General features: G+C 36.7%; 1 protein-coding gene and 1 non-coding gene across 2 annotated transcripts in view; one reads left to right on the top strand and one right to left on the bottom strand.

The window, feature by feature from the left end:
- Klp98A (kinesin-like protein 98A) overlaps positions 1-15,666 on the bottom strand; it is a 44,944-nt gene extending 29,278 nt beyond the window's left edge. The window contains exons 1-6 of the mRNA XM_089641203.1: positions 15,530-15,666; positions 13,018-13,087; positions 5,885-6,010; positions 5,050-5,166; positions 2,981-3,220; positions 1,326-1,501 (exon numbers count right to left, since the gene is read on the bottom strand). Coding sequence (XP_089497329.1) covers positions 1,326-1,501; positions 2,981-3,220; positions 5,050-5,166; positions 5,885-6,010; positions 13,018-13,087; positions 15,530-15,576 — 776 coding nt within the window. The 5' untranslated portion in view covers positions 15,577-15,666. The remainder of the gene's footprint in view (positions 1-1,325; positions 1,502-2,980; positions 3,221-5,049; positions 5,167-5,884; positions 6,011-13,017; positions 13,088-15,529) is intronic.
- TRNAS-GGA (transfer RNA serine (anticodon GGA)) lies at positions 12,162-12,234 on the top strand. Its single transcript has one exon. It is a non-coding gene; the product is annotated as a tRNA-Ser (tRNA).
- Positions 15,667-19,135: the final 3,469 nt, after the last annotated feature.

The raw sequence follows: 19,135 nt of genomic DNA, 5'->3' as shown, positions 1-19,135 counted from the left end.
CGGCTATGCTAAAAAGCGTTCCGTCTGAGCCGCCACAATTTAGGGCGGCTATGCTAAAAAGCGTTCCGTCTGAGCCGCCACAATTTAGGGCGGCTATGCTAAAAAGCGTTCCGTCTGAGCCGCCACAATTTAGGGCGGCTATGCTAAAAAGCGTTCCGTCTGAGCCGCCACAATTTAGGGCGGCTATGCTAAAAAGCGTTCCGTCTGAGCCGCCACAATTTAGGGCGGCTATGTTAAAAAGCGTTCCGTCTGAGCCGCCACAATTTAGGGCGGCTATGCTAAAAAGCGTTCCGTCTGAGCCGCCATTATTTAGGGCAGCTATGCTAAAAAGCGTTCCGTCTAAACCGCCATTATTTAGGGCGGCTATCCTAAAAGGCCTTCCGTCCGAGCCGCCACAATTTAGGGCGGCTATTCTAAAAGGCCTTCCCTCCTGGCCGCCATGATTTGCCTCTCGACAAAATGTATATTTTTACGTAAATTGTAGCATTCATTGCCATCCGAAGTATTTTTTTTTTAAATTTCATATTCGTTGGCCACATTAACCACTTAATGTGAGGTTTTTTTTTATAAAAAGTGTCAAAAAAAAGATCAGGTTTCATTAAATGATGCATTCATATATACACGAAAATGTGAAAACAATATAGTAAAAATGAAATAAGCAGCTCAAAAAAACGTACGATCTCTGAGGCAAACTGCAGGCAAATTCAAACTTCGTAAAATACATCGCTAACTTTTGACGAGCCTTACTCGTGTTAGCTAAAAATAGAACGCTGCGAGTCGAAACCGGCGAGTGTCACTAGAAATTGGGACGCATTTAGCGCACGAGCGTGACTCGTTCAAAAGCATTAAGTGGTTAAATAAAATGCTTGAAAAGGTTGCATTTAAAACTACTTACTTGAGTAAATACGTAAAATCAATTCATTGTTAACAGACCGTTATTCATTAATAGCTGTTATTCATTGCCATCTCTAATGCAGACGCAATGTGGGCATGCTGAGTCTGTTCTACATGTATTTTAATGGAGCTGGCAGCAATGATACTTGGTGTATGTGAGTGAAACTCAACGGACACGAGCGGAACACCCGTTCACAGTTTGGCTTCATGAGAATGGGCTCTTTCTTCAACTCGTTTTTGTGGAAGACACTCGTACGTGGCACGAGCTACCGGGATCTGTTTTTCCTCCTTCATATAAAGACCCACATTAAAAAATCCCTTCCTACAGCCACTACCTTAACACACCTCACAACGTTGCCCAACCGGGTAGCGACATAGAGACATAGAGTCATTGTGTACATCACGGACTTGTACAGCAGAGAAAATGTTACCTTCCGGCCAGATCAACAAGGTGAACTTTAGACACAGTTTCACTGGGCATATTGTTGTGCTGGAGGAAGACCGCCTGGACGAAGGTGATGGTGAAGATGGCGTGGGACCGGCTGGACACATCGTTCATCTGGGTGGAAGCCGTAGTGCGATGAAGGTTGCCCCGGTGCATACATTCCTAAAAACCAGAGTTAATTATCCAAATGGATTACATTGAATGCGTTGGAATGGGAACAAACAACAGAATAACATTTTGGAATCAAAAATGATTTTGCAAAATTTATACAAATCACTTGGTAGTCAAAATAATAAAAAAAAATCAACCCGTAAAAAACAATGTATTTTGACAATAATACATCTCTTCTAAAATGTGTTGACTGATGACTAAATCTCCCTACTCAGGAACTGGACTCAAACACTCGCTTCAAACAGTCAAACACTACCAACCTCGCCAAATGCCGATCGGGTAAGACTGACATTTATTTTGTAAATTAACTGTCGTCATCCGATTTCAGAAAAATGCGTATGTCTGCTTGTGTACGTGTTTGCCAGCAAAAGTTTATGGAATGCATTGTCATCAACAACGAGTCTATCTGCCGAGTTTTGAGCGAATTCCATATCGCTCATAGAGAAACGTCACCCGGGAACATCAATTATTTATATGCGCAGAGCACGGATGTCAACCAAAGTATTGAAATTTCTCCGAAACGTGAACGGCGCTCGCCAATGCCTCTTAAACTCTTCAGTGAGATGGCGCCACTTTTGTATACAGTTAGTTTTGTATACCGATCATTCCAGCAGGTCGGTATAAGCTCCAAGATTGCCAATTGATAGTATATTTCACCGCTAAAGGTTTATCTGACCTGACGTAGGGATAGGTTGGCAATATTTTTAGCGTACTACCCATTATTGTGAGTACAAGCCGCCACTGAATACTTGGTGCATGTATACTGTCAGATTCATTTATTGACAGTATACATGCACCTCTTTTACATCTCTTCCTTACTCTGTGCAGTTTGGTTGTGAGCGAGGCTATGAAAGCATTCTAGTTTTGAAGTTTCAAGAATTCAACGATGATTGGTGGTGACGCGGGTTTCGTGATTTCAGTAGTGACGTGTACGTACTGGGCGGGACAATTTATTTGCAATGTGAGTACACAACATAAGTATTGGATACTTGCGTACCTATTCCTGTGGAAGAAGGGCCTTAGAAGAAAAAAAACGATTGTTTTGTGTACAGTGGCATCAAAAAACTCATTATCTCTAAGGAAAATTATGAAAAAAAATACATCACAGGAAAGCGATAGAATTGCTTTAAACACCAATACATTACAAGTAATCTTTTTACTTCGTTCCATATGAAACTTTATTCTGCCTCAATCTATTTATATAACAGTGGTTAAAAGGTACTATTATTAATACCTGGAACAAGCTTCTATCTGACACAGCAATGTCATGCGATATTGGGCTCTAGATAGTATTACTTTATAGTTCAATATCGCATAACACTTGCTGAGTCATATAGAACCTTGTTGTTCTGATGTTAAAATATCACTAATATTTATCTAAAATCATATACGTTGCTGTAGTATTGCTTTTCCGCAAAAATGTTCTGCAAAAAAAGTCCCTTGTAAATAAGCAGTAAAAAAAAGTGTTACCTGAATATCATCATAATCGGAGACGAGATGTTTGGAGAGGTCCTGCACGTAGGGCCCGAGGCGCGGGTGCTCGCGGACCTTGAGGGAGTGCCCCGCGTCGCCGCCCAGCAGGTCCTTGACGCGCTCGTTGTAAATCTCCAGGTAGCTGACCTCTGTGCGGTATGATGCGCCATTCTCCTTGCCGGCAGCCACGCGCGAAAACAGGCTGCGGCAGATGCGCGGTATCAGGCCCTGGCATTCCTGCAAACGGCAAATGTACATTACATGGGATATAAGATTTGAATGCAAAAGTGAATTGTGGAAGAAGTCGGGGATGCCCGAGGAAGACATGGCACGATCACGTGAATCAAATACTAGAGTTGGGCTGCGTAAAATATACTGCTTAGAATATATTTGAGATGATGTATGAATGTGAATGAGGCAGACTGTATTGTGTGGCGGTACATCCTCTCCGCCTACCCCTGCAGAGAAACAGTGGTAAGATAAGGTTTCAGTCGTCATACATCAGTTTTTGAGCCATGCTGCGCTTTTTCCTTCTTTGTTTATAAAAATCCTTTTAAATTCATTTTCTTTTTTATGTCACAGCAAATAAGAATTTGAACTGTCTAGAGCAATGATACTCAACTTTTTTCTTCTGCGGGCCACATTCATAAGTTTGTAAAGCTACGCGGGCCGCAACACTATACTAGTATGACAAAAATATCATGAAACCCACCACCCTCGTTTTTTTGGAAAACCATTTGAGTAACCATCAGTGTTGCCAATGGATCTTGACCTAATGTCGCCGTTTTTAGCCGAATTTCAGTTGCAGTAATTCTAATGAACTCACATAAATTCTGCCCACATATTCCCCACAAATATTATACGTGAGATTGATTCCCCCTTTTATTATTCAAAATCCGGGGGGGGGGGGGGTTGTTAGAGACAACAATTTTTCGAAATCCATGGGAGGGGGGGGGGGTAGCTACGGAATTCCATTTCAAAAAATTCCTCACTTTTTTCCGGTTGCAAAAAATATTATGTCAAATACCGGTGTATTTTTGTTTAAAAGGTAAGTTCAAGAAGTTTTTGTTATGTTTAGTAGCCTAAATGGCGCCTTCGTTGGCAACACTGGTAACCGTTTAACTTTGGAGCTGTCAAAAATGTATGTGTTGCCACAAGCAAAATTATTTGCGCGCATATTTGTCTGTCAAATCTTTGTTTTTTGGAGATAGATCTAGCGTGTGCAGTAGCAACACTCTCATACGAGATCTGATGTTGACATGACAACGACTATCCTCTTCGGGTTTCAATGTCTGTACGTCAAAGTCGCAATTAATCTCAAATTAACGTGATATAGAATGCCAGATTTTGTAAATCATGTTCCTGATATTAAATGTATTGAGGGCCGCACAAAATAGCTTGGCGGGCCGCAGGTTGAGTATGACTGGTCTAGAGTCTATGGTTTATCATTAACTCCACACAGGTGACCCCAAGGAAAAAAAAATCCCTCAGGGCCTATGTCATCTTTGGGAATGCTGTGTGGGGGGTGTTTTTAAAGAGAGGAAGGAGTTGAAGTTCAGGGAAGGAAAAGGTATGAAGGGTGGGTGTGATTCTGGGGGCCAGTGTGCACAGAAGTGACGGATGCATAATGGTGCAAGGTGATGGGTCGAGAGAGTCCGGCAGGAAAGGTCAAAGGGTCTCCCTCAACTGGCCTCTTCCGATCCGATCCGCCACGCAGTTGATAGGCACAATCTGGACAAACCCGGGTCTTCCTGCAAAGTCACCAAACGTAGCGAACCAGTTGGGGTGACCTTGGGTTAATATGAACTGCTAATGTTTTACTGGAGATGAGGGTATTATTATTACTCTAGGGTTGTGGTTCCCAATTAGTTTTCCTGAGTACCCCTTCGAGAAAGAACCCAAAATCGTATGCCTTTTGTAGCCAAAATGTCCGTACATTCCGTACCGCACAGTGCGCGTACCCCTTCAAGCAACCTCATGTACTTTTGGGGGTATGTATATTGTATACTGGGAGCATATTGGGAACCACTGTTCTAGGGTATTTGTTATAACTGTATTTGACTTACGGGTGAACCCATCATGGTGAATGTTTTCCCGCTGCCCGTCTGGCCGTATGCAAAGACACACGCATTGTATCCCTCAAATGCACTGTCTATCACGTCCACTCCCAAATCCGAAAACACCTGAAACAATTAATAACCGGGTTAGCGGGTAATTTGGTGAATTGTAAATCATATTTATTGAAAACTTATTCTGGGAAGGACAAATAAGTTCGAAAAGAAACAGCATTAAACCTTGGAATGCCAAAATATCCCTAGCGGATATGAATTTTGATACCGTTGCGTGCCAGCATATCCGTAGGGGATATGCTAGCAGCGCACAGCACTTGCCTCGATTTTATGGTATTTTGACCCTTAAAAATGCTCCTACCATGCTAAAATATATTTTGTTCTCTTGACAAGGAAATAATGTATCTTAATATCATTCTAGCTTGTCGTTTCATAACTTAAAAATGTATTTATTTTATCTATTAAAAAGAGCGTCGCAAATTCAGTGTTAAATGTCATAATATCAATTTTCAAAGGTATGAAGGTACGAAGTATGAATTACATTTTTGTGAAAAATGCTTATTTAGCTGGAAAATATTATAAAACTGAAGAATATATTCGTATTTCTTCATTGAATCACATTTAGATGTAGCTATATTGGGGAAACTACGTAGGATAGATATTTACAATTCTTACAAATATATAAACACATTAAGTTAAGAAACAAGTAAGTTATTACAAAAATAGTGTCAGCCGGCGTATGGTGGGCCGCTTGGTATTTTAGGTTGGCATTCCAAGGGTTCATTCCAAGATCAAATAAGAAAAATTATGGTGAAATAATCTTAATTCAAACCTGCTCTTGGTCAGTGAAGTGTTTGTCCTGGCCATCAAAGGACCAATAGGAATGATCAAAGGTGAAATCCTTGTAGCGATCTCGCACCGAATCCCCTTGACCTGATTGGTCGTAACCGGAAGAATTCTGAAATAAACAAAATAATTACTTAACATATTTTAAATAAAATTAACAATAGAAAATAATAATAAATAAAGAGTAGGATTACCTACTAATACAATGTAACAAATAGAAATGTACAGTTATAATTTGAACCTGCCTCACTAGGCTAACGGCTAGCCTGTGTTGAGGCACTCATAACCTGCCTCACTAGGCTAGTGGCCAGCCTGCATTGAGGCACTCATAACCTGCCTCACTAGGCTAACGGCTAGCCTGTGTTGAGGCACTCATAACCTGCCTCACTAAGCTAATGGCTAGCCTGTGTTGAGGCACTCATAACCTGCCTCACTAGGCTAGTGGCCAGCCTGCATTGAGGCACTCATAACCTGCCTCACTAGGCTAGTGGCCAGCCTGCATTGAGGCACTCATAACCTGCCTCACTAGGCTAACGGCTAGCCTGTGTTGAGGCACTCATAACCTGCCTCACTAGGCTAGTGGCCAGCCTGCATTGAGACACTCATAACCTGCCTCACTAGGCTAACGGCTAGCCTGTGTTGAGGCACTCATAACCTGCCTCACTAAGCTAATGGCCAGCCTGTGTTTATTTATATTTATTTATTTATTTATACATTTTAGGAAAAGTTGACAGCAAATCTTTAATTATACAATGATACAATAATAATATAATTAATTATAGGCACTCATAACCTGCCTCACTAGGCCAGTGGCTAGTCTGTATTGAGGCGCTCATTTTACAAATTAATTAATGCATATGAATATACCTACAATCACAATACAATAATTTTGTATTAGGGCGAGTGCACCGGTAAAAGTAACATAAAAAAAATGATTATGTTATTTTTGAAAAATTTTTGTGTTACCAAGAAGAATATTGTAAAATCTTGTAGCAAGGTACCTAAAGTTTCGTTGACCGAAAGTAGTATGCAGGAATTTGGAGTAAATCTTTGTTATTGTTTTGAGTACAGCGAGTATTTAATGTTTTTGTGTAGTATTTATTTACTTAAAGCCCAGAGGGCTTTCACATACAGGTAATACAACTTTAAGATGACATATGTAGAGTAAGGATGCCATTTACCGGGTACTTTTTTTTGATCAGCCATAAAACGAAGAAATGATTGAATTTTCTGAAAATGAGTTTGTATGTGTATAACTGTATTAATCTTTTATCATGTATGTACAATAAAAATAATTTAGCGGCCGTACTTAAAAACACAAAAGGAAAAATATGTGAAAGAAGAAATTTTGTCTTTGAAAAAAAGAGGTCCTTATATCGGGTACCATACCTGCCTTTTATCGGGTACCCGGTGATAGGATGCCTACCATTTATCGGGTACTCGGTAATACGCATAAAAAGTATTTCTACAGGTGCTTTGAAAAAATTATTATTTTTTTTAATAAAACATATTTAATTAAGTTATAAAAAGGCTGTTTATTTTCGTACTATTAAGTTCAACCGTTAAGGCAAATATCACATATGAAATCGAAATTCCCGTTACCGGAACATTCTACGTGAGTCCAATTTTTACATGCAATGCATTTTATCCATTTTTCTCCTCTGAAATTAGATGAATATGCTTTGTTACAGTAAACGCACGCTGCATCTTCTTCATCGGTATCCATGAAAATAACAAAGTCATTGTTACTCTCACCACTGCTGGAATCTGATGTGTCCACTTTTTTTTGCTTCCGTTTCATCTTCGTTGTATTTTCAGTTTTCGTCTGTTTTTTCATAATGCGTTGTTTACCTATAACCAAATTTAATTTACTGACGCCTTTCTTATCTTGTTTAGCTGAAGACTCACTTAAATTGTTTTTGTATGGAGATCCTGAAATGAAACAAGCAGATCCGGTTCTTTTACTTGTGTTATGTTTAACAGTGGGTAGTTTTTTAATGTCAATACATCTAATAGGATCATTGCTTGAAGATGCAGTAGGGGTATCTACAGTGCCAACAGTTGCCAACGCCTGAGTGAGATGTATGCCAGAATCAAGTAACTCAGCTTCTAGCGTAATATTTTGTGATTCTTCCGGTTCTGGAACATCGTGAGCAGCAAAATCGTGGTCTCTGAATATGAAACGATTGCAAAGAAAAATTCCACTTTTGCAGAAACCATCGATGGCCACTTCAACAGTTGCACTACGTTGGTATGCTTGCCCCATAAGACTTGCGACTTGTAATGGAGTCACCATTCTTCCGACATTATTCCTCAACCACGTAGTTACAGCTTTTGAATAATATGTTTTAAATGGCCCCGTAAAAGCTAGGTCTAGCGGTTGCATCTTATGATTTGAATGTGGGGGTAAACAAATTATTATAACGCCATTGTCGCGGGCCATGTTGATTACGTCAATATTTCGTGTATGCGAGTAATGACCATCAAGAATAAGAATAATTTGATCCCCTTTAGAAGGCCTGGTGTATTTAACGAAGTGGCGAAACCAATCAGTAAAAATATTTTGCTGAACCCAGCCTGAAGGATGGCACGCCGATATAGCTCCTGGAGGAGCTCCATCCATGAGTTCTGCTTTCATGTTTTTACGGGGAAATATGAGCATCGGAGGTACGTAGTTGCCAGATGCACTCATACATGTTATAACAGTTATGAGGGCTCCTCTTTCTGCAGATGTTATAGCTCCGACTTGCTTCTTTCCTTTCAGCGATAATATTTTTGGCAATTTACTTTGCACAACGCTGATACCGGTTTCATCTAAGTTGTAAATTCTAGTTGGGGAATTATCAACACTGTCTAGTTGTGCCTCCAAAATATCAAAAAAATTTGAAACATTGTCTGGGTTGAAACCTTTAATACGTGCCAAAGACGTGCCTTGGGGCTTCCTCTTGGCAAGATAGGGGTGTCTCTGTAAAAATAATTTAAGCCATTTTCCACCAGCAGACCTTTTTTCGACGTTAAACGGATGTGGTATTTTGTTTAAATCGGCAAGTTGAAAAGCTAAACTTTTGACATCAGCGAGAGTGAGTCCGTAGAACCGTTCATCCATTTGAATAACAGGCTGCACAAGCTGTTTTACAAATCCTGCTGACAGTGTAGGCTTTCTTCTAGACTTCTGGGAAATCAGTTTGTCGATGCAACTTATTTGCTTCTTATTTCTCACGTAATCTTCCAAAGTAGTCTGTGGGGCATGGAACTCCCGGGCTGCTTTCATATATCCCATCGTTTTGTTTTGAACAGCTTCTATAGCTCTTTTCATATCTGAAGGATCCCATTTTTTACGTGTTGAAGTTGCCATCTAAAACAATTATTAGCTGAATAAATTAAGCCTTTTATCGGGTACCCGAAGTTGGCCATTACCGGGTACCCGGTATTGCGGATATCACAAATCTGAACAACGAAATGATGACATAAACGTAACAGAGCGATGAAATGTCCAAAGAATGCATGTCGTGTGAACTTAACTACATAGGTTAAAAGAAAAAAATAATGACTCTAAAAAACACTTAACCTTGTTATCAAAATATGCCATGTTAAAACTGCCTTGATAAACTATTTATCAGATTTTTTGCAAAAATGCCTGCCACTTAATGAACCTGCGAGTGACGATTTTCGATCTTCGCCTTATGATGGCGGATGGTAAGATCTCTGTTTTACCGGTCGATTAGTTCGCGCAGTTGGCACCAGTTTCGACATAAAGGGGTACCCAGAATTGGGCAACTACCCGGTAAATTATTATTATTATAGTATTATTATTATTATTAAATGGCGTCTTTACTCTATGTTTTTATCTACATATATCTACATATATGTGTGTGGATAATTTTTGCGTATATCTGCCGAACGTCAAACACATTATAATTTTAAAGATTAAGTTCGAGTCGGTAATAATTACAGGTAGCCTGGGGAGCCTTCTGTGCCTTTATTTTTGTGTTGTGCAGATGAAGTGCCATCTCAGGATGCTATGATACCATACTCAATAATGGATTGACAGACTGTAAAATAAATCATTTTATTTTACAGTCTGTCAATATTATTTGTTTCAAACCACTTTTTTACAATGCTTATATTCTTTTTAGCTTTTTTGCAAACAGCTAACCAAAAGTCAGCTTCAAACAGTAAGACAGTGTCATCGGCAAAGCTAACAATTTTCCTATAATATTTAGAATATTAATGTTGCATAAGTGGTTAATATACAGGAAAAAAGACAGTCCTAATATGCTTCCTTGTGGTATACCATAGTTATTTGAGCACTGGTTGATAAGTATGTTATTTATTTTAACTTGTTGCTTGCTTAAAAAAGTTAAGTTCGTTGCCCGTAATACCGATTTTTTCAAGTTTATTTATTAACTAGCTGACGTGTACCCGGCGTTGCTCGACTTTTCTCTATTTTCTATAAATATAATATCAATGTATTATATATATAAATCTTCCGAAGGAAATTCTGAACAGAGGCACGGGTCTATATTGTGCTGTAGCAGATATACTAGGATAAAAACAATGCAACGCCAACTCAATATTCTAAGTATGTGGCAATCTTTAGTCTATAATACAGTAGTATTAATAGTACAGTCCATGGCTATCCTACGAAAAGCTGCAACGGTTCTCCAATCCGCAGAATCCAAGGTCGCGTGGTTACTCTCGGTGTGTAAAATCAGAATTCGAATATTTTAAATTGAGTTTTATTTTTTACAAACTCACGATACAGTAATTTACGAGCAAAAGCAAAGCGCGCACGTTAGAGGGGATTTAAGACTAAACTGCTGGAGACAGAATCATTTATTTGCCACGCGAGGCATCTCGCATTCGGGTTATAATGATACCAGTCGCATGTGAAAGGTAAATATTTCTGTCATTTTCGGGAGATGTCAACTCACTATAAGTTACCCTACAGCAGGGGTGCTCAAACTTCAACTGCTGGCGATCTACCTCAATATTATTAGATTCCGATCGATCGACTCTGAGAGGTTGCAAGTGTGTGTGATGCAGGATTGTCGTCTATGTAGGTAGGGTGTATCGTGGCGCAGGTATAAGTGTATATATAGGGACGTTGCATAATTGCATGGCCACGAATCCACATAGAATTTGGAGGAACGACAGAAATTAGTTCGCAATATGCATTTTTTTAAGTCAAGGTAGGTAGAGGTCTGCACTAAAAAGTCAATGAAAAAACTTATATTTATTCAAAATTGCAAGTTTATTGGTTCTTACAAAAAACAAACGAGTTCTAGTTTCTAAACTTAACTAAATAATGACTTTGGATGTTGAAGCGTGGCACTGCATGTCCTCAGCATACTTTTCATACGATGGTACGTAATTACCGAGTGCTAATCGCAAGCACGATGACATATGTTCGTCAGTTAGTCGATTGCGATATTTTGAATTCTACAAGCTACAAATAAATAATAAAAAAGAAGGCATGAAAAATAGGAAATTTTTCTCGAGATCGACTCAAAAAGCCCTCGCGATCGACCGGTCGATCGCGATCGACCGTTTGAGCACCCCTGCCCTACAGTAACATTGTGGTATACAGTATTGTATGGTGAAAGAAGTTGAAGACGCCCGAGAAAGACATTAGCAATAGCGAAGCATTGCGGGGTCCACTATTTTATCATAAAGGTTTTAAAATGTTAAATGAACTCCTTTTAAATATTGAGGAAGCTAAAAGTCTTTTAGTTGCAGTTTTCCTAGGTTATTTATTGTTTTTGTGTTTAGTTGGTAGAACTCAATTTAATTTTTTAAAAAATTTAATTAAAATCAAATTTAATAATATAATTATTAAGTTCTGCAAGTATTTTTTGGTTTTTGTTATTGTTACAGCTGTTTCGGCTTTCAAGGCCATTTTCAAACTGTGGTTAAGCCACGTTTTTGACGACTTAAATATGATTCTATTTTACCCCCTCCCAAGTTAAAATGATTTATTACCGGTTAAACCAATTTATTGATAAAAATAATTGTGACAATAGATTTCATATTCTGTGGGGGTATTTTGAAGTCTGTTTTCCCCTCATTAATGTTATCTTAATTAATTATTATTTTTTTTGATAAATTAATGTTTTTTAAAGACAAGATTTTATTTATGCATAGCACAAAGGATAACAATTATTTTTATAAGCAATAAATGTTAATAATGAAAAAATGTAAAAAGCAGTAATTGTTGAATGAAACACTAGCATATATTGAATATTTTCTCGGGTAAGAAATAAGCCGCCATAGCTCAGTGGTTAGAGCTTTCGACCGGAAATCGAATGGACACGGGTTCGAGTCCCGTTGGCGTCATGTATTTTTTATCAAGAGATTTTTTCAATGTGGATGAGTGTTTCAGGCGAACATTTATTGCTTATAAAAAAAAAAAAAAAAAAAAAAGTTATCTTAATTGTTTAATAATGATGTAGTAGTTATTAATTTATTTAAATGTGTTATATTGTTTAGGTTTTGTGAACATACTTAGAAGCCTTACTTTATTAATTAATGTTATATTAGGGTCATTGGTTCTTTTATTGATTTCTAATTGTTCTAACAAAAATCTCAAAATACCCCCACAGAATATGAAATCTATTGTCACAATTATTTTTATCAATAAATTGGTTTAACCGGTAATAAATCATTTTAACTTGGGAGGGGGTAAAATAGAATCATATTTAAGTCGTCAAAAACGTGGCTTAACCACAGTTTGAAAATGGCCTTGAAAGCCGAAACAGCTGTAACAATAACAAAAACCAAAAAATACTTGCAGAACTTAATAATTATATTATTAAATTTGATTTTAATTAAATTTTTTAAAAAATTCCTAGGTTATGTCTCAATATTGTAAAGTTCACATTTTAGTATGTAGATATTAGAATATTATTATAGTAGTGTTAATAAATTTTATAACTAAATTATATATACTGTTTTTGGTAATTATGAGTATTATAAGAGTGTGGCGGAATAGTAAATATTTACCCAAATAAGTTTGGGAATCGCTGGTGAGCACGAAATGCAAAATACTTACTGAGCCGGATAAATAAGTGTAAAATGATAAAAGGTATTCGAGGATAAAATTATGCTTATCATTATTACCTTTAATGTGTGTAGTCTGGTTTTCTTTCCATCCATCTCCACTATTAGTTTTGCATTCATGGCCAACTCCCTGCAAAGTAGAATGTGATCACATTAGTTGGCTAATTTTATTGTACAAGTTTGTAAAATATCAGCTTTCGGGCACTGTACAAAACTGCAAACTTTGCTAAATATTTACCTGTCGCACTTTTAATATAAACAGATTATGGAAATTACACTTCGTTTCAACTTAATTACTACAAGAAACAACTATGTATTTACACCGGGAGAGATCGTAAAAGATACAGTTCCATTTTTATTCGATTAAAGTTCAAAATTTGCCTTATAAAACAATCCTGCAAACTGCGCGGTACAGTTTCCAGATTGTTTGAAAACCTTTGTAAGATTGTCGGCTATGTGAAACATTGCTATCCATCGGGCACTATGTAAAATTGTCATAAAATCTGCAAAAGTCATGTGAAATTTGAGCTTCGCAAATTTGTTCCCTTTTAGGTCTTCTTTTGTAAATTACAACTCGTCGATTTTGTTTTAAAAACCAATAAATATGTTTATGAAGGTACCTAGTTATGAGTACCTACATCCCAGCAAGGGGTAAATTTATGAGTTTTGTTTCGTTGAGGGGGAGGGGGTTGACAGCGAAATTCAAGATTTAGGGTTTCTGTTGATTTTTTAGAATTTGGTTTTATGCAAACGGGTTCTTCAAATTTAATTCAATTGAGGACACGCAGCGTAAATTAACCAAAACTCAAAATGTTCTCAACCAGGGTTTTTAAGAATTACCCCAAAAAAAATATTATTTTTCTCTGAGGCCAAGTGGGCCGGATGAAGTTGACATGCGAGCCGCAAAAATTGGGCCGCGGGTTGTGCATCACTGGTTTGTGTAAAATTTTACAGCCAAAAACCATAACAATCCCGCAAGCTAGTTAATTGTGAGAAGTGAGATTTTACAAGCGATATGATCATAGATATACCACTCAGGTCCGATACTCACAAGCTAATGATAATAAGATAGAAATTTTAGTGATATTATTCTTTGGAAGCCTTGATGATGGTTTTGAGGAGGAAATTGAGAAGCATGAAAGCGAAATCTTTAAAACAATCACTGATTATAAATTTGGCCAATAAAAGTGTATTTTTATAATTTATTTTTTAATAAAAATTGCTGGTAGAGATATGTAGGTAGGTACATACGACTTTTAAAAAAAACCTATTTTGGATATAACGATTAACGGCGATACGGAGCAAATTTAGTCGGTCTCTCGTGCTCGTTATAACCAAGTTTGACTGTATATGAATTTTCACATTGTTATAAATCTAAGTGCAACGTAAGTTTGTTTTGTGTTTTTTTCGGTTTAAAAAAATTATGCCACGATTCTCTAGAATATACAATATAAAATATGCCTCACATAATAAATATAAATTATTTTTAAAGTTTAAATGTTTTTTTATGAGAAGATCGCAGAAAAAACTATTCTACTATAATATACAGATATCCGGGATTTAAGTACATTAATTTGGGGAGGTGATTCTACAAGATGGTAGAAGTAAAAAAGATAAATAACTTTCCATCGGTTTTATTTTTGATAATTAAAATGTATTATCATGTAGAAACACCTCCCCAAGTTAGTGCACTTTACCCCTAGACACCTTGTACGTAGATACTGTAATGGAGTCAACAATTTATTTTCAAAATATAATTATGTGGTCACCCCAAAAGCTTAGTGACCTGCACGGTGAACATAAATATATTTCAGCAAATGCGTCAGTAAACATGTATTAATTTAAGGTTTTGAGTTGCGGAAAAATATTACGATCAAACTAACAAAACATGTAGAATATTTATTGTTTCCTAAGTGTTGAAAAACTTTAAAAAAAAATGATATTTTTAATGGTTCCGCCTTCAGTCTAGTCATAAAAAATAGTGAGACAGTATTTTTTTTTTTTTTACGATTGTGGGTTTGGTCCTATTCAAAGGGTAAAAAATATATATATTTAAAAACATAAAAATGAATATTAGAAATATTAGTCTTAAGGCATTACAACTTTTGCAAGACACCATATGAAATACACAAACAAAGATGACATCAACAAATATGCTATCTTAACAAATGTAAAATCTACATGTCTGCTAATCACTAGAGAACATTAAATGTAATAGTCATACAACTATCTACGATAAAATATTATCGTTCATTATGAATTATTTACCGTAATTATGTTGACACTAGTCAAATATAAACACTAATCAGCCGTAACGAGAGCTACAAAAGACGCTTGGAGGAAAATTCAAACCGACATTTAATTACCATAAAATCATACAAAAATCAAGAATATTTAATAAAAAATTTGTTGCCTTTAATAGCGATCATTTAATTTTAAGATATGGTAGAAAAATATACATTTTCATCGTCATATTTTTTGTATGAGAGTAAAAATAAAAGGTAAAAATTATAGATCAAATTAACGATTGTTGTCCTGATTTTGTATTAATATATTGCCTAATTATTACTACCTTTGGTTGAATGGGCGTACCCGAACAGCTACTTTTAAGGACGCCATCCTTTATCATAATAATTGCGAACAGTTGTTCAAATAAATAAATGTTTTATCAATGTAATCACAAAGAATACGTCATTTCACAAATGCCCACTAACATGACAGTTGAATAGAATAATAATTTCATGTACATAATCATAGATGTTATAATTTCTGTCCACCATAGATTCTAGATTATACTTCAAGGTTTGGTGATTCATTTGTAGCGTTGGCCTAATAATCGAAACATTCGATTCCGGAATACTTGAATAAACTTTTTCGAGTCAACTGTCTGAGCACAGGCGACAGACACAGCCACAACGATTTCGAAATTCATAATAAATCAAGTTCACGTTTTGACTCTTGACCAATTTCTAATCAATTAATCTAATTATTTCGAGATATTACAGGATGGAAACTTTTTATTTAAGTGCTTTTTAAAATAAACATTATCTTTTTGATGATTTTTGATTTAGCAAAAGGTTTTTTTTCAGAGTGTAGGGTTATTATTTAAAAAAATATTTTAATTGTTTGCTTGTTATCTATCTATTTTGATGATCAAATAATCTTTGTTAATAATTACAATTAAGCAAAGATATTATAAATAATATTTAATCGCATTAAGGCTCGTTCGCATTGGTCGAGTAGTTTAGTCAAGTAGCTCGCTACTCGCCATTTGACTGACCAAAAAGCGTTCGCATTGGTCGAGTAGATTTCACGAGTGAAGTGTCAAATTGTAAGATGAACGGGCTGCAACGCAACAAAGTAAATAGGCTAATTAAGCTGATTGTAATGGATATTTTAGAAGAGGTGGAGGAAGAAATTAGTGAGACGAAAGTGAAAAAACTATGGATACGAAAATGGATTAATAGAAGAGATTCATTAGGAGCTACAAATTCTCTTCTGAAGGAAATGGCATTTGAAGATCCGAAAGAATACTTCGCGACTTTGAGAATGACTGAAAGCTGTTTTAATTTCCTTCTAATGAAAGTGCAGTCACAAATTCAACGCACGGATACCCTTTTCAGAAGTGCAATTCCCGCAAAAACCAAATTACAGGCAGTTCTCTACTTTTTTGCTACAGGATGTAGTTTAAGGACAATCACACATCTCTTTCGACTTGGAAAATCAACTGATTCGGAATTCATTATAGAAGTTTGTGAAGCTATCTATGAATCATTAAAGGAATTTATCAAGGTAAGATTAAGAGCTGTTTCACACAGCTACAAATATAGTAGATGGCTTATTTCAGCATATCATTCGCCATAAATTCCCAATGGAACGACCACTGAAATAGCCACTAAAATAGGCCATCCCGCTATAATTATAGCTGTATCTAAAACGGTTCTAAATAAATTATAAATATAATTTGAGAAACATTTATTAATTTTCACATGGTTTAAATATTAAAATTTACATTAAAGTTATTCGATGTCATGGTTTTCATGTGTTTCAATTTCATATGTGTCTTCTGGGGGCTCATCTAAATAAATTACATCATCATAATACGAAGTATTACTACATGGAGAGTCTTGCGAATCATTTGATACTGGTGTGACTATCCTGGTGAATCTATTTTGCTCAGTTGAATTTTGAAGGTGTTGGCGTCGAATTCTGTTCATGTACAGTTGAATATATTCCTGGGTTTCAAGTGCCAATAGCAAGGGCAAAGATTTCAGTTGTAAGCCGACGTGTCTGCCGAAGACCTCAAACTCGTCTTCTTCTGTAGAGTTGGCAACCTCAGTTATCTCCTTTAGTTGACTCACCATACTCGAAAGTTGGGAAAGCCGCTTTTTTTTGTAGGGGGTTTAGATACGGGTTCACGAAAAGAATTCATAGTAATTCTGCTTTCCTCAGTATCTGTATCCGTGTGTATAATGTCTTCCTGAAAATAAAGTAGAATGTTGTTTATATCGAATGTATACATTATTATAAATCTTTTTTCAGGTTCCCGCCACCACAGACTGGAATATCATTGAGAACGGATTTCGAAAAGAATGGAACTTTCCTGGATGCTGTGGAGCAATCGACGGCAAACATGTCGTCATTAAAGCACCTCCTGAATCAGGAAGTTTATACTACAATTATAAAGAGACAAACAGCATTGTCTTAATGGCAGTTGTAGATCATAAATATTGCTTCAGTTATATAGACATTGGATGTAATGAGCGGGTTTCTGATGGAGGCGTATTTCGAAACTGTAGTTTGTATCAAGCATTAGAAAACGGTATTCTGCCAGAAGGGCATGTACTAGTTGGAGATAATGCATTTCCCTTGAAAGAATACCTTTTAAAACCTTTCCCAGGAAATCGATTAACATCAAAGCAAAAAAATTTTAATTATCGATTGTCTCGGGCCAGAAGAATAGTTGAAAATGCTTTCGGTATACTAGCTGCCAGATTCAGAGTGTTTGAGAAACCGATGCCCTACAGTCCTGAGAAGGTTGTTTGCATTGTAAAGGCGTGTTGCGCTTTACATAATTGGCTCAGAGAGACAAAATTACAGAACAAGCAGTTGGAATATACAGTAGACAAAGACAATTTTGATTCAGGAACTGTTATCCCTGGTAATTGGAGGGTGGAGCCAGAGCCTCAAGGATTGGAACCACTACCAAGTTGTCTGTCCAATCGTTCATCCCGAAGGTCTACAGATCTTCGAGAAAGATATGCAGATTACTTTGTGAACGATGGATCGGTACCTTGGCAGACAAGAATGGTACATTAAAAACTGATGTATAAACGATAGAATAGAATTGAAATGTACTTGCCAAGTTGCTTTCACTTTCTGTTAACATTGTATTAATGTTTCTGAGGGATCCATCTAATAGATTGAACCATTTGACTGATGGTGAATATACTGCGTCAGTTCCGGCACCGGAGGGTTTTGACTCCTTTATTTTTTTTAACTCCTGTGAGTAGGTAGATCTGAAAAGAAATTATTAATGATTAATGACTCTGCTACTACTTTAACATAAATTTATAATAATACAGGCACTTGTAATATACCATATAAATAAAAAAAAAACTTCACTAACCTGATGCTTTTAATTTTCGCTCTTATCTCCCTATCACCAAATCCAGGAATATTCATCCCTTTTTCTAATTCAGCGTATGCTGATTCCCTGATTTGTTTGATCTTATATCGGGGCGACTTTATATTCCACAAGCATTCGTGTTGTAAATACAACGTCACGAATTTGACAGTAGCGTTTTCGCTCCAACGACAAGACATTTTGGCGTGTTTTGACGGCTACTAATGCTATACTCGCTATATGCTCGCTATACTGATCACTGACTAATGCAGCCAGTGACAATAGACCATCGATAAACTCTATAAATCTGCCATAGACACATGATGAGGGACGCTACTCGCCCGAAAAAATAGAACAGAATGGATTGACTTGACTAAATCGCTGACTAAACTACTCTACTAAATTTATGGTGTTCGCACGTGTCCAGTTACTAAATTACTCGCTACTTGACTAAACTACTCGACCAATGCGAACGGGCCTTTACGTACAATGGTCAAAAAATCATGTACCGGCGAATTTCCAGCTCTAAAGAAGGTCTATCTATGGTTAATT

Source organism: Hesperophylax consimilis, chromosome 16, assembly GCF_061612785.1.
Source record: "Hesperophylax consimilis isolate HC1 chromosome 16, BYU_Hcon_1.0, whole genome shotgun sequence".
In the NCBI taxonomy this organism is placed as follows: Eukaryota; Metazoa; Arthropoda; class Insecta; order Trichoptera; family Limnephilidae; genus Hesperophylax; species Hesperophylax consimilis.
Note: the sequence above shows the minus strand (reverse complement) of the source record. Positions and strands in the feature narration are given on the sequence as shown.